We start from the raw sequence: 13026 nt of genomic DNA on the forward strand, positions 1-13026 counted from the left end.
ACAGGCAACAATCCTTCAGACAAGAATATATAGTAGAACCTGACCTGTTTAAAGTCTTCTGCACTAGTAGATTTTTAAAATTTTCTGACTAGGACACACAGTCAAGGACACCCCAGAAGCAGGGAATGTTGTTGTAAGTAGGGGAGAGGTTTACGTGCATAGCCTGGACAGCTCTTATTTTGAACGAAACACAAAGTATAACCTTTCCTCCTGATGAACCATTATATTTGTAGTATATTAATATAGTCTCTAATCAAGAACAAAGCCAGGCAGAGATGGAGACACAAAATAAAACCAAAGAAGGGGTTTATGATACGGTCGAGCAGAGTATTACTTCTCCTTAAGTAGAAATGAAATGTCTACGTACTTTGCTTAAAACTCAAAAGAGGAATTCCTTTTTTTTTAATTCTAGTTTTTTCTTTTTGCCCTGTTTTTCTCTGATTCTCTTCTCTTCTATCTACCAGCTTCTATATTTCAGTGTCTCTGGTGAGTAAGCTGGAATTTATACAGTCATGGGGCTGCAAGAGTGACTCAGCTCTCCCTGAAGCATGTTCCTGCCAGCTCAAGCCATTGATTGTGCAAATTTCCCTTTGATGAAACAATAAGGATTTTTTTTTAAATTGTAGTTGTTTATCTCAATGGATCCTTTTGTAGTCTGATCCCTTATAAATCAAAAACATTCCCAAGACACAAGAGTTTGACATCACTGTTACAAGCTTCTCATCTTTCTTGTTTTCTGGTCTTTTCTTATCAGGATTTATAATTTTGTTCACATTCAAGTGGTTATCTCTATCCTCTGCAGATTTCTGTGTTTGCCTTCTACTTCAGCTCCTTTTCTTCTGGAATGATTTTAGACAAATACTTTTACAAACAGATTTTTTTTTAAATAATCTTTATTGTCATATGCGCCAGAATCACCATTATTGAGTAACTGAAACTTAGATCAAGCAGTGGACTCATCTGGGAGAAAACTACTAAAATTGCTAAGATTCCACTAAATTTTTAGTCTAATCTGACTTCTGATTGAATTGGTTTTGTAGTACACGAGGTCTGCTACAGTACTTTTTCATTTAAAATCAGAAAGACATTACTTGGAATATCTAGACAAAGTGTAGATAGGGAGATCAATAGATCGATCTTTGGTGAAATAGTACTGTAACTTCTGGATTTTAAACCACCTCTTGAGGAAAAATGGAAAGAGTTCATTAACATAAAAATTTGCAGAAATATTGTTCTTAAATAAAAGCAAGAGCTGAATCAATGCTGAAAAAGTAAAGAGTCTGAAAATATTCCCTTTGATTTAAAAGTATTTTCTTCAGCTGAAAACTTTCCTATCCATGATTTGCTTTCCATAGTTTTCCTAAAATGAACATTTTAGCTAAGGAATTTATTAGCAAAGTGTTCACCAAGACAGCAAGTAGGAAAGGGAGAACAATATCCACTGAAAATTAGTTCTTATTAATCAGTAAAAGTGAGAGATTTGATTTTAAGGGTCATTCATCCACTTAGGAAAGAGGACTGGCTCTGCTTTGTGTCCAAAGCAAGCTAGTATGTTGGATTACTTGTGCTCAGGGAAATGAATGCCACAAAAAAACACTCTGAAAGTGCTGGGAGACAAACAAAGAGGAGAAGAAGCACTGAGGAGCACAGAATCATAGAATCATAGAATAAACAGGTTGGAAGAGACCCACCGGATCATCGAGTCCAACCATTCCTATCAAAAAATTCACAAGGAAGAAGAACAATATCTTGACAGCTGCTGGAATGACCTATAACATGTCAATATTTCTCTGCCTACAAGAATGCCAATAACAATACCTCTATAATATCTCTTAACAGAAAGCTTCTGATTATCTGGTTGTATGGTCACTGATCAGAAAGCTTTTGCTTTTTGATAGAAAGGTCTTTACTTCTCTACCTAAACTGGTAATCAAGGAAAATAATTTTGAACTAGTGAATGACAAGAATACTTCATGCAAATCTATATCTTTATAAGGTATTGAGTATTTAATAGGTCTAGTAGAAACATTTCTTTCTGTCAAAGCAACATTTGTTTCTCTTTCTTCACAATGAAAAGGCAGGGGACTTTGTAAAGGATAGTTTCTTACAGCATGAAAGTTTTGTCTTTGAATAAAGGCAGTAGGTTTTCCATTTCCCGAAGTCCTGCACAGTCTTAGGCACGTGCAACATGTTCTTGTCCTGAAATCTCCTCTGGGGACATGAGGAAATGGTACTAGAGTAGAGGGGTGTGGCAGGAAAATGAAAGAAATACAGATATGAAAATTGTTTTTCAGAATGATGGCTCTGCATAGCATGGTCTCTGGGTAACCTATTATTTCAAGAGGCATAAGGTGACTTTCAGATGAATGTCCTTGATCCAGAGGGTGAAAAGAGCATGGTTTTTGCTCACATGCTAGAAGACAGCAACACAGAGCACTCAGGGAGATGCAAAGCTCATGCAAGTGATCTTGGGATGGCAGGAATAACATGATTTACTTCTGGACCTTTTGGACTATCTGCTTTAGACAAAATAAAATTCAAGCCCCAAAGAGAAAGATGCCAGCTGAAGACTCCTGAACACACTTTGCTGCACTAGCTGGCAAAATGGACTTTATTACAGTTTGCTAGAACAGATGAATTAGTCCAACACTAGATTTCGTCTTCCTAAGCCACCACATGAAGCATCACAGTTCCAGATTTGTCAGTCTGTTTTGTTTCTTCCCAAAGGACTTATCTCTTACATTATCTTTGATTTTGACTCCTGATCTAAACCAATTATTTTAAATGAGTTAAAAAGTGGAGTTTAAAGCACCTGCTGCAAGCACCGGCTGGGCTGGAGAAAACATTATTGCATACTTTATTGGAGATCTGAAACATTGCTCATTTCAGCTCTAAATAGTAATTGTAATTTTCGTAGCATCTTCCTCTGTAGTTCAGAATTATCACTATTTCACCAGCTGGTACAACTTCTTCAGAACTCTTCAGTGTTTTTTTTAAAAACAGAAATAAACAAGGCAGCATGGCCTCAGGCCTTTAAACACTACAGAGAAGTTCACTCTTCAGAGAAAAATCAAAAAATACATCCAGGCTGCAGCTGGATGAGGAAACAGAAGGGACAACTATTTGCTACTCCCTCACTTCAGGTAGTCTGTGCTTAGCTGTGATTAGATGCATAGGAAAGCCTCATGTTTTCTTTTGCTGTGAGAAAAAGGTAAAGAAAACCGTTGCATGTGGTGAAGTAGAAAGGCTACTGCTGTGCTCTCTTTCCCCTGCATTCTTCTTCTTTTTTTTTTTTTCCTTCATAAGAAGGGTGTTCCTTTCCTCAAAGAGAGAGGGAGAGGGAGAAAGACTGTAAATTGTCCAAAAGGACCGTGAGAAAACAGGAAGCTTTGAAAAGTACAAGAGAAAGCAAGATGAAATCTATTTGCAGGCGGTTCCCCAGGGACATGTGAGCCATTGTTAAGCAGGCTGTTCATACAGCTATATCCTTCCTTCTGCTGAGGAGGAGCTTGGTGCCAAAAGGCTGCTATCTGGTCATTGCCTTAACCCTCTAAATACCTTCCAGAAATACTTGCTCAAATCTTTCAAGGGATGTGTCAGAGACGGGTAGTAAAGAAGTGATGTTCCTAATGCCAAAGAGTAACTCCTAAGTCTCCCTTTGTTTATTGTTACAATCTCTGTGCTGTTCAGGAGCACTGACATTGATTCGTACTTCTTCAGCCATAGGAGAAACTGGTGCACTGTGCTTACTTGTTTCTTGCCTCCTAGGAACATTGGGTGGAGACAGATAAGTAAAAAACTAAGAAAAACAGGTGTTCCTGTAGATCTTTTGTTACTGGCTGGAAAACATATTGGTGGTTCTCCAGTTCCCAGTTCAAACTATTGTCATCTCCAATTTTTAATAGTCTGTCACTATCAAACCCTAATCTGAACACAGATTTTCAGCTAATCTGCAGTAAAAAATAGTATGCATCCAGATCCAGCATCCAGAACAGCTGATCAAACAAATGAGTTTCTTTTCTGAAATGTGAGTGGTCAGAAGATGACTTTAATCAAGCAGGAGCAAAAACACAGGTTTATAGGTGTTCTCAAAGAATGAAAGTCTCCGTCAGACTTGATACACAACTACCCAAGCCTTTCAGTAATGTAAATTATTTTATCAACATAGACTATTATAATCATCATATACAAAATAACATTTTAATGGGGTATAAATTGAAATAAAACTAAATGCTAAAGTTGATAGACTTTGCTGTTACTTTTTCAAAGTCAAATGTTTTAAAGTTATCAACGCAAAATAAGTACGTTAAAAAGATTTGTTTTGACATTTTATTAGTAAAACTATCACTGAATGCAATATTTTCCTATGATATTTGGAAGTTCTATATTTTTCGAGAGAAAATTATTCCATTTAAAATCCAGCTTTGCTTCTTGATTAAAGTTTCCTTTTAAGAAAATATTTAATTTTATAAAGATGTTGGATGAAAGGGTTCTAGAAATTGTTTCCAGATTAATCATCAGTTATTTAGGCATACACTGGGTAATATGCTTTGCTCTGTTTTTAAAGCTCTCTTAAGGCGATTAAAGTAGGAATAAAACCTATAACCTTTGAATTCACAAGGTATGACTACATTAATGAATTTGATAGATCGGCAGCAAAAGAAATGGATGTAATGTCCAATATTAAGAATATAAACATGAATAGTTCATAAGGAATATACCTGAGATTAGCACAGTCAAGAAAGCCAAAGCCTCAAAGGTTTATGGGGAGGGACCAGAAGAGAAGGTGGAAAGTGTATGTCAATCTGCAATGTGCAGGACGAAGGCAGCAAACTGGAATTCACACAGGATCCTATAAAGGCCAGATGGTCTCAGGGGCTGTTTTGTTAGGATACTGATGTCCTGTCCTGTAATTCAAATTCCTTCAGCAATTGTATCTTGCTGTGACTTTCTTTGAGACTTTCTCTGAACTGTCACATAGCATCACTGTGTGAAGTAGTGGCTGCTGCTTTTCCACAGTCCTCTGTGGGGTGCATGACTTGATCTCTATTTTTAATCAGTGTTTTAAGCTACTAAGCACTTAGACTTCTGTTTGGATGGCTGTACTAAACAAGCATAAGGTATGTTTATGGTCCTCAAACTGCTGTGGCATTTATATGTTCACAAAGCAGAAAAAAAGTATGAGGATGAAAGTTACTAATATTAAAGGGGAAGGGAGTAAACCACGGATATTTGCCTCCATTATTTTGTGCCACATAAGCAGAACCTGGATAAAGACAGAAAACCAGGCTGGTTTATGCTAATTCATATACAACCACAGTAGGTGTTAGCAAGCCTTGTTTTTCTAATTCAAGACAATAATATCACACAAATATCCAGTGAGTTAGTGCTTCTGGCTCAAAATGCACTTACCTTGCATTTAAAGGGTTTGACATCAGAGTGCACAATCATGTGGGCCTTGAGAGTCTGCTTTTGCACAAAGCTCTTGAAGCACAAATGGCATTGATAGGCTCTGATATTGGTATGTATCAGGACATGCCGCTTCATGTTCGCCAGCAGAGTAAATTCCCGGCCACAGATTCCACATTTGTGCTCTTTCACACCCTGTAAGAAAACAAAAACCTTAGAAAATTCTGTGGATGGAAAATTTTCTAGATAATTTAATATTCAGTGCAGCAGTACATTAATTATTTATTCTGCATTAGCAAAGCAGGTAATAAATGTTTTCACTTTTAACATAATTTGTTCTAGTAATAGATATCTATGTAATTTTTCCTGGCAAATTCTTACAAGAATCTGAGAAGCAGAGAAGGAAAACAAAATATAACCTTAATGAATTAATGAATTTTGTTTCCATCAGTGTGTTTACAAATCCATGAGACACAGTCAGAAGCAGAGCTTTGCTGTCCTACTCTGCTGCTTCTGTAAAGTGTTGGTCAAATGTGTACACTTATTGACGAAGAAAAAAAGCTAACCAATTAAGAGACTACATAAATGTATGGTTTGATAATTGAACATCATTGGGTTCTAAAAAATGCATAGTCCTGTTTTGAATAGAGCTGTAGAAAATAATCTGAAATAACCAAGAAGTAATCAAGCTATGTCACCATACAAGGATGTACATGTTACATTCATCAAGAATAAAAACTGCTCACTTTTAGTGAGACTTGCACTAGACCTAATAGAGTGATCTCATTTTATCTGGAGTTTACAGAGCATTTCTAACACCTTTTATGCCATCCTGTCAATTTACTTATGCATAATTGAATATTCTTAGTCATACCCATGTGGTCTGACTGCAAAATAAATCATTTAGATGCTGAGAAAATGAATTAATTTACCACTAAACACTCTAAGAATTTGAGTATAACTTGCTGAAGGTAATGAGGATTTACTAATGAAGTGCAGGGAGCAATTACTCCTCCTGCAGATCCCAAATAAAATGAAGACTTGAAACAATCTCTAGTTTTATGCCAGTCAGTGGTTTTCACAGTTAATTGCAGCGCAAAAACTGTGAACACTAGCAACATCTATAAGTTATCTACCTGTCTCATGCAAGACTGCATTTGGTCAGCTGAGTACTGTTAATTATGTTCACAGCTGAATCCACCTGCAGCTGTGGACAAAGAAGCAAGAAGCTCTCTACAGGGTCGGGGGCCTGTGACAAAAAAATCTACCATGTCTTAAACTAGTAGAATTTTACATGGTAGATCCAAAGACCAGGGAATCTGCAAAAAGATCATTAATTACAATAATGTAATAAGGAAGAAAAAGCAAATGTGGAAGCAGAGGTTGTCTGCTTTTAAAAGAAAATATGCTTGTAGGATTAAAATGCTCTAATTTACTGTATTTTTAATGTTTTTCATATAAAAGTAAAAATTCAAGCATTAAAGGAAAAATATACAAAACTTGAAGCAAATTTTTCTAAAAATGGGGTTTTAACTAGTCTTAAAAACATTTTTGTAAAGGTGGATAAACCAATGTCAGACATTCTTGGATGGAACAGTTACATTTCTCCTGTTTTTGCAAGCAATCTTTCTTGATGCATTCCAAAGCCTGCTCCTAGACTACACTGACTGTGCTGCCATTTATGTCAGCAGTGGCTGGACTGCCAGTTGGGATGAATTGGCTGGGATTATGGTCCTACTTGTCCTACTTTTATTAACTGGCATTCTGGATAACTTAAGCACAAAGGGGAATTGGGGGGGGGGGGGTGGAGTTCCCCCTAAATGTCTCATTATAATGATTCCTCAGATTCTGATGAGTAATAATATACTGCATACATACAGCCTACTGCAAATCCACCTGTCTCCCAAATATGGGAGCAAAGCAATAAAACTGTTTTTTAGTAGAAATCTTCTGTTAAAAATTCAGGGGGGTTTATACAGCACTACAAAATTATGTTACATAGCAGAAGGTCATTCTGAAGATAAAACCCAGAAATGGAGAGATGTGAGTACTGTTTTGGAAAGTAATAGATTTGGTTTAATTGAACTCCTGCTAAGGACAAAGCCAGTTTTGTGTGTACTCTCTTAAAACTGACAGAGACATCTAGTTTCTACTGTTGCCAGCTCCGCTGGGGATTTTGTTCTATATAAAACTCTCCAGCTGGCAAAGGGCCAGCCTGAGGAGATATGGACTGATTACCTTCTTTCCAGGGAGGTAAATACATATATCTTTAGTAGCCTGTAATCCTTGTGCTACCTTCTTAAGCAAGGTGAGAGTGCAACCCATGCTGTCTTACCTTGTGAGTTAGCGAGTGTTGCTTGAGATGGTGGGGCTGCACGAACTCCATGCCACATTCGGTGCAGATGTATGGGCGGATGTCTTTGTGCTTCATCATGTGGTTTTGCAGCTGACTTGGGTACTGGAATGTCTTATCGCATTCAGTGCAATTGTACTGTATAGGGCCACGGTGGGTTGTCAAGTGTCTTTTCAGCTGTGCCAGAGTTGGGAAGTCAAGACCACACTCCACACAAATGTTCTCCCGGCCACTCTCATGCTTAGACTCATGTGCTTTCAGCTCACTAGGGTAGGCAAAACCTCTGCCACAGATCCTGCAGTTATAAGGCTTGATGTCACTGTGTTGCATCATGTGTCTCTTAAGGTGACTGGTTTGAGTGAAAGCCTTGTGGCACACCTGGCACTTATGAGGCCGAGTGCCCTGGTGTGTCAACATATGTGTGTGCAAGTGGCTCAACTGCTTGAAAAGCTTGCCACATCGAGTGCAGGCATGTGGCTTAATGCCGCTGTGCCCCAAGATATGAGTGACCAAATTGTACTTGGACGTATAGGACTTCTCACACATGGGACATTGCCAGCGCTTCTGTTCACCCCCCACATCAATGTAATAACTGTCATCTATCTGAAGGTTGACATCTACTCTTTCCACTTTCTGCTTATTCTCACCACTTTCTCTGGCTTCAGCTCTTTGGAAGGGTGGCTCTGGTGATCTTTTCATTGGAAAGGGGTTTCTGAAATGAAAGTTTGGTGGCACAATAAAGGGAAACATTAAGCCAGGGTGGACTTTAGGATAAAAAGGGTAAGGAGCCTGCATGAATGCTGGGCTACTGGACCATGCCACATTAGGTTTCGCTGGTTCTTGCTTAATGGGCTTGGGTCCAAAGTGCTCCAGGGTTCTGTAGAACTGAAACCCAAAGCTGCAAAGATCGATCATCTGGGAACTATACTTGGGCTGTGCTGCCTGTGGGAACACCAAGGGGAGACTGGAAGAACCTATGTCATTGTGATCTTCGAGTCTCTGTGGGGGAGATGAGGAACCCTCAAGGGTTATAGAAGGAGGCACTTTTGTTGGCATGCTTTTGCGTTTCCGAGACCCTCCTTCCAAAGACCCCTGGAATGTTTCCATTTCTCCAAGAGGAGGAGGGCCATAGTGGAAATGTGAGAGGTGTGGTCTGAATTCTTCACCAAATGGAGTTGTTCTGTGTGGCTTTTTGACAGTGCTCAGCGGCTGCAGGCAGCAGGAGAAGGGAGAGGCTTGGGTACTGTCCACAGTAAAATTTGTTTCTTCATTCTTCATTGTATTTGCTTTTTTCTGTGCTGCCCAAAATCCTTAAAACAAACAAAAAACCAAAACCTTTTTATTTCTTCCTGTTCTCCTGGGTTTAACGTTTTATTGTCTATTTTATTGTTTTGGAGGTTGTTGGGTTTTTTAACTAGAGGTAACTAGGGATCTCTTACACCCATACAAGACAAATACCTCTTAAAGCAAAATTAAATTGGTTAGTGAAGAAGAAGGAAGCTTTGGTCTTCCTGCAGTAGAATTGGTGTTTTAAATCAAGTTTGACACACACAACATCTTTGCAACATAAACATGCTGTACTGTGACAGTCTGCTTTGCAGCTGAATCTGAATGGCAGTGTTTCTCCTTAGTTTAGTTCAGCCAGGCAAAATCCTGTGCTTGGCTGTGCATATGCAGGCTCTAGAAACTGGTGGTGCATCTAAAGGATATGGCAATACAAACAATAATGTGCACATTTATTATGGTTGTGACATGAAAAGCCAAAGCCAAAAAATGTTAAAATTCTTTGTATCATTAACATGTGCTGCTGTGAGAGAAAACAATTGCCAAGTGATCTAGGGACACTGTGTACCATCAGGTTTTGTGCTGTGTTTCCTGGCTTCTCTCACTTAGTATTGTAATAAGACGGCAGAGATTAATTTATTTTCTTTGTTTTAATCCCAGAGATATTAACCTGGCAGATTTGGAGGAGGAAAGAATTTTGACAACTCTCCAAATTATGTTCAGTTTTATAGCTTATCCTAGAGGTTTTTTGTTTCTAACGAGGTGAGCAAAATCTCCACTATAAAACTAAATACAGAATTATGCTAACATCCCCCAGCTCTCCAGAGCAATTGATACCTAAGAACGATCCAAGCCTTTCTAATGGTACAGTGGGACAAGGCAGATTAATAATTTTCTTCTGGCAAAATTTTATGTTCCAGTGATCATACAGGGAGCTTCGCCTGAATTTGGGGTTCAGCTAAAATATTGTTTATGAATTTTGTTTCATCTTACATAAGACTACTAGAATTTGTCTTGGCTCCTAGAGTCATAGAATCATTTTGGTTGGAAAAGTCCTTTAAGATCATCAACTGTAAACCTAACACTGCCAAATCCACCACTAAACACTGTCCTTAAACACCACCTCTACACATCTTTTAAATACCTCGAGGGATGGTAACTCAAGCACTTCCCAAAGCAGCCTGTTCCAATGATTGACAACCCCTTCAGTGAAGACATTTTCCCTAATATCCAGTCTAAACATCACACTGCACAAGTGCAGGATGCTTCCTCTTCTTCTATCACTTGTTATTTGGGAGAAGAGACTAACATCTACCTCGCTAAAACCTCCTTTCAGATAGTTGCGTAGAGTGGCAAGTTCTCCGCTTGGCCTCCCTTTCTCCAGACTAAACAAGCACAGTTCTCTCAGCTACTCATCGTAAGGTTTGCACTCCAGACCCTTGACCATCTTTGTCACCCTTCTTTGAATGTGCTCCAGCACCTCTATGTCTTTCTTGTAGCGAGGAGCCTAAAACTGAGCACAGAATTCAAGGTGCAGCCTCACCAGCAAGAAGCACAGGAGGACAACTTCCCTAGTCCTGCTGGCCACACAGCTTCTCATAGAAGCCAGGATGCTGTTGGCCTTCTTGGCCAGGTGGGCACACTGCTGGCTCGTATCTAGCCAGCTGACAACCAGGACTCACAGGTCCTTTTCTGCCAGGCAACTTTCCAGCCACTCTTCCCCAAGCCTGTAGCACTGCATGGCATTGTTGTGACTGAAATGCAGGACCTGGCACTCAGCCTTGTTGAATTTCATACAATTGGCCTCAGCCCATCTATCTAGCCTGGCTAGATCCCTCTGTAGATCCTTCTTCCCCTGAATCAGATCTACAATCCTGCACTACTGGGTGTCATCTGCAAACTTACTGAGGGTGCACTCAATCCCCTCATCCAAATCACTGATAAAGATATTGAACAGAACTGGCCCCAACACTGAGCCCTAGGGAACACCACTTGTGACTGGCTTACTACTGGATTTTACTCCTTTCACCACAAATCTTTGGACCCAGCCATCCAGACAGTTTTTTATTCAGCTAAGCATACACCTACCCAAGCTGCAAGCAGCCAGTTTCTCAAGGAGAATGCTGTGGGAAATGATGTCAAAGGCTTTACTAAAGTCGAGGTAGACAACACCCACAGCCTTTCCTTCATACACTAAGCAGGTCATCTTGTCATAGAAGGATACCTTTTTAGTCAAGAAGGACCCACTTTTCATAAGCCCATGCTGACTGGATCTGATCACCTGGTTGTCCTGTACATGCCACACAATGGTACTCAAGATGATCTGCTCCATAACCTTCCCCAACACCAAGGCCAGATTAAGAGGTCTGTAGTTGCCCAGATCTTCCTTCTGGTGCTTCCTATAGTTGAGTGCCACTTTTGCTAATCTCCAGTCGAGTGGGACCTCCCTGTTTAGCCAGGACTGCTGATAAATGATGGGAAGTGGCTTGGTGAGTACTTCCTCCAGCTCTCTCAGTACCCTTGGATGGATACCACCCAACCTCATAGACTTCTGTGTGTCTACATGGTGTAGCAGGTTGCTAACCCTTTCTTCTAGTATCACGGGGGATTCATTCTGCTCCCTGTCATTGTATTCCAGCTCAGGGGTTGCATAACTGGAGAGCAATTGGTGTTACTACTAAAGACTGAGATGAAGAAGGCATTAAGTGCCTCAGCCTTTTCCTCATTGTTTTTTAAAGGACGGAGATTCTCCTTAGCCCTACTTTTGCTGCTAAAGAGTTTATCAAAACATTTTCAAATTTCTTTCATGGCTGCAGCTAGGTTAATTTCTATCTGGGCTTTGGCCCTTTTGATTTTCTTCCTACATAACCTCCCAACATCCTTGTGGTCCTCCTGAGAGATGCACTTATCTGAATGTGTGTGTTTGTGTATATTTATCTATCCAATTAAGCAAAGGTTAGGTTGGAAAATGAGACATTTTTTCCGTCTGTCACCTGTGACATGTTGATGCTATTTGCAACACTGTTCTAGGACATGCTGGAGGGAGAGCATGAAGGTAGTTGGAATACTAAAGATGCTCCTGCTTCTTTTTCAGGAAGCTTTGTACTGGAAAAATTTACTTCTAAATTGAAAAAACCAAACCTCTATGACCTAGTTAGGCTGTGGACAAGAGAAGAAAACTTAAAAATCTGCTTGAAAACAGATTACTTGTTTTTAACAGGCTAGACTGTGGTATCATCTTTGAGATACTGTGTAAAGCCAAAGGCTCAGTGACAGATATTTAAGATAGAAAATTAGACAAAGGGATCAATCAATGCACAAAGAAGGAATGGTAATGGAAGCAAAAAATCATAGGATTTCTAAACTGATGATTAAAAGAATCCTGTATGGGTTTCCTGTATGGAAAAGACAATAAAATTGCTTACAACTGAGACGAGTATTTAATAATTATACCAATTTCAGTCCCTAGCTCACTGATTGGAAATAGTGTACACACAAATACACACTACATATGTACACTGTATTTGTGTGTGTGTGTGTATGCATACGTATATAATATATTTAAGTGTGTACATTTCATCAGAGAGGATTGTTAGGAAGTACGCACTCTGATGTGTTTCTTTGTCACCATAAATCAGTGGCCAAAGTAAGGAACGGTTAGACCTTTAGGACTCTTTAGGTACAAAAGCTTGACTCATAAACAAGTGAGAAGGGGAAGAGGATTTCCTGAATACCAAAAGAAGACTCCACTTCTTTCCAAAAGGGAAAAAATGCACACAATTTGAACATGAAATATTCCTGTAGACCAAAATCTTCCCTTCTAAGTTTGGGCCTGTCCCTCAAATACTTTTCATCTTATGTGTCTGATTCTTGCCCAGCAATATGGGTATAAAATGCTTAAGAAAGCCCATAACAATGAAGAACCCAGCTATGTTAATTACTGCTTGTGTTAGATAATTGAAATGCTGCCAAAAGTACAC

The 13026-nt window shown here is 39.3% G+C and overlaps 1 protein-coding gene across 2 annotated transcripts in view; it reads right to left on the reverse strand.

Moving 5' to 3' along the window:
- ZNF366 (zinc finger protein 366) overlaps positions 1 to 13026 on the reverse strand; it is a 32189-nt gene that overhangs the window by 3467 nt on the left and 15696 nt on the right. For both annotated transcript variants that reach the window (XM_069881134.1, XM_069881135.1), the window contains exons 2-3: positions 7745 to 9072; positions 5413 to 5604 (exon numbers count right to left, since the gene is read on the reverse strand). In XM_069881134.1, coding sequence (XP_069737235.1) covers positions 5413 to 5604; positions 7745 to 9072 — 1520 coding nt within the window. The remainder of the gene's footprint in view (positions 1 to 5412; positions 5605 to 7744; positions 9073 to 13026) is intronic.

The sequence above is a fragment of the Phaenicophaeus curvirostris genome, chromosome Z (genome assembly GCF_032191515.1).
Source record: "Phaenicophaeus curvirostris isolate KB17595 chromosome Z, BPBGC_Pcur_1.0, whole genome shotgun sequence".
In the NCBI taxonomy this organism is placed as follows: Eukaryota; Metazoa; Chordata; class Aves; order Cuculiformes; family Cuculidae; genus Phaenicophaeus; species Phaenicophaeus curvirostris.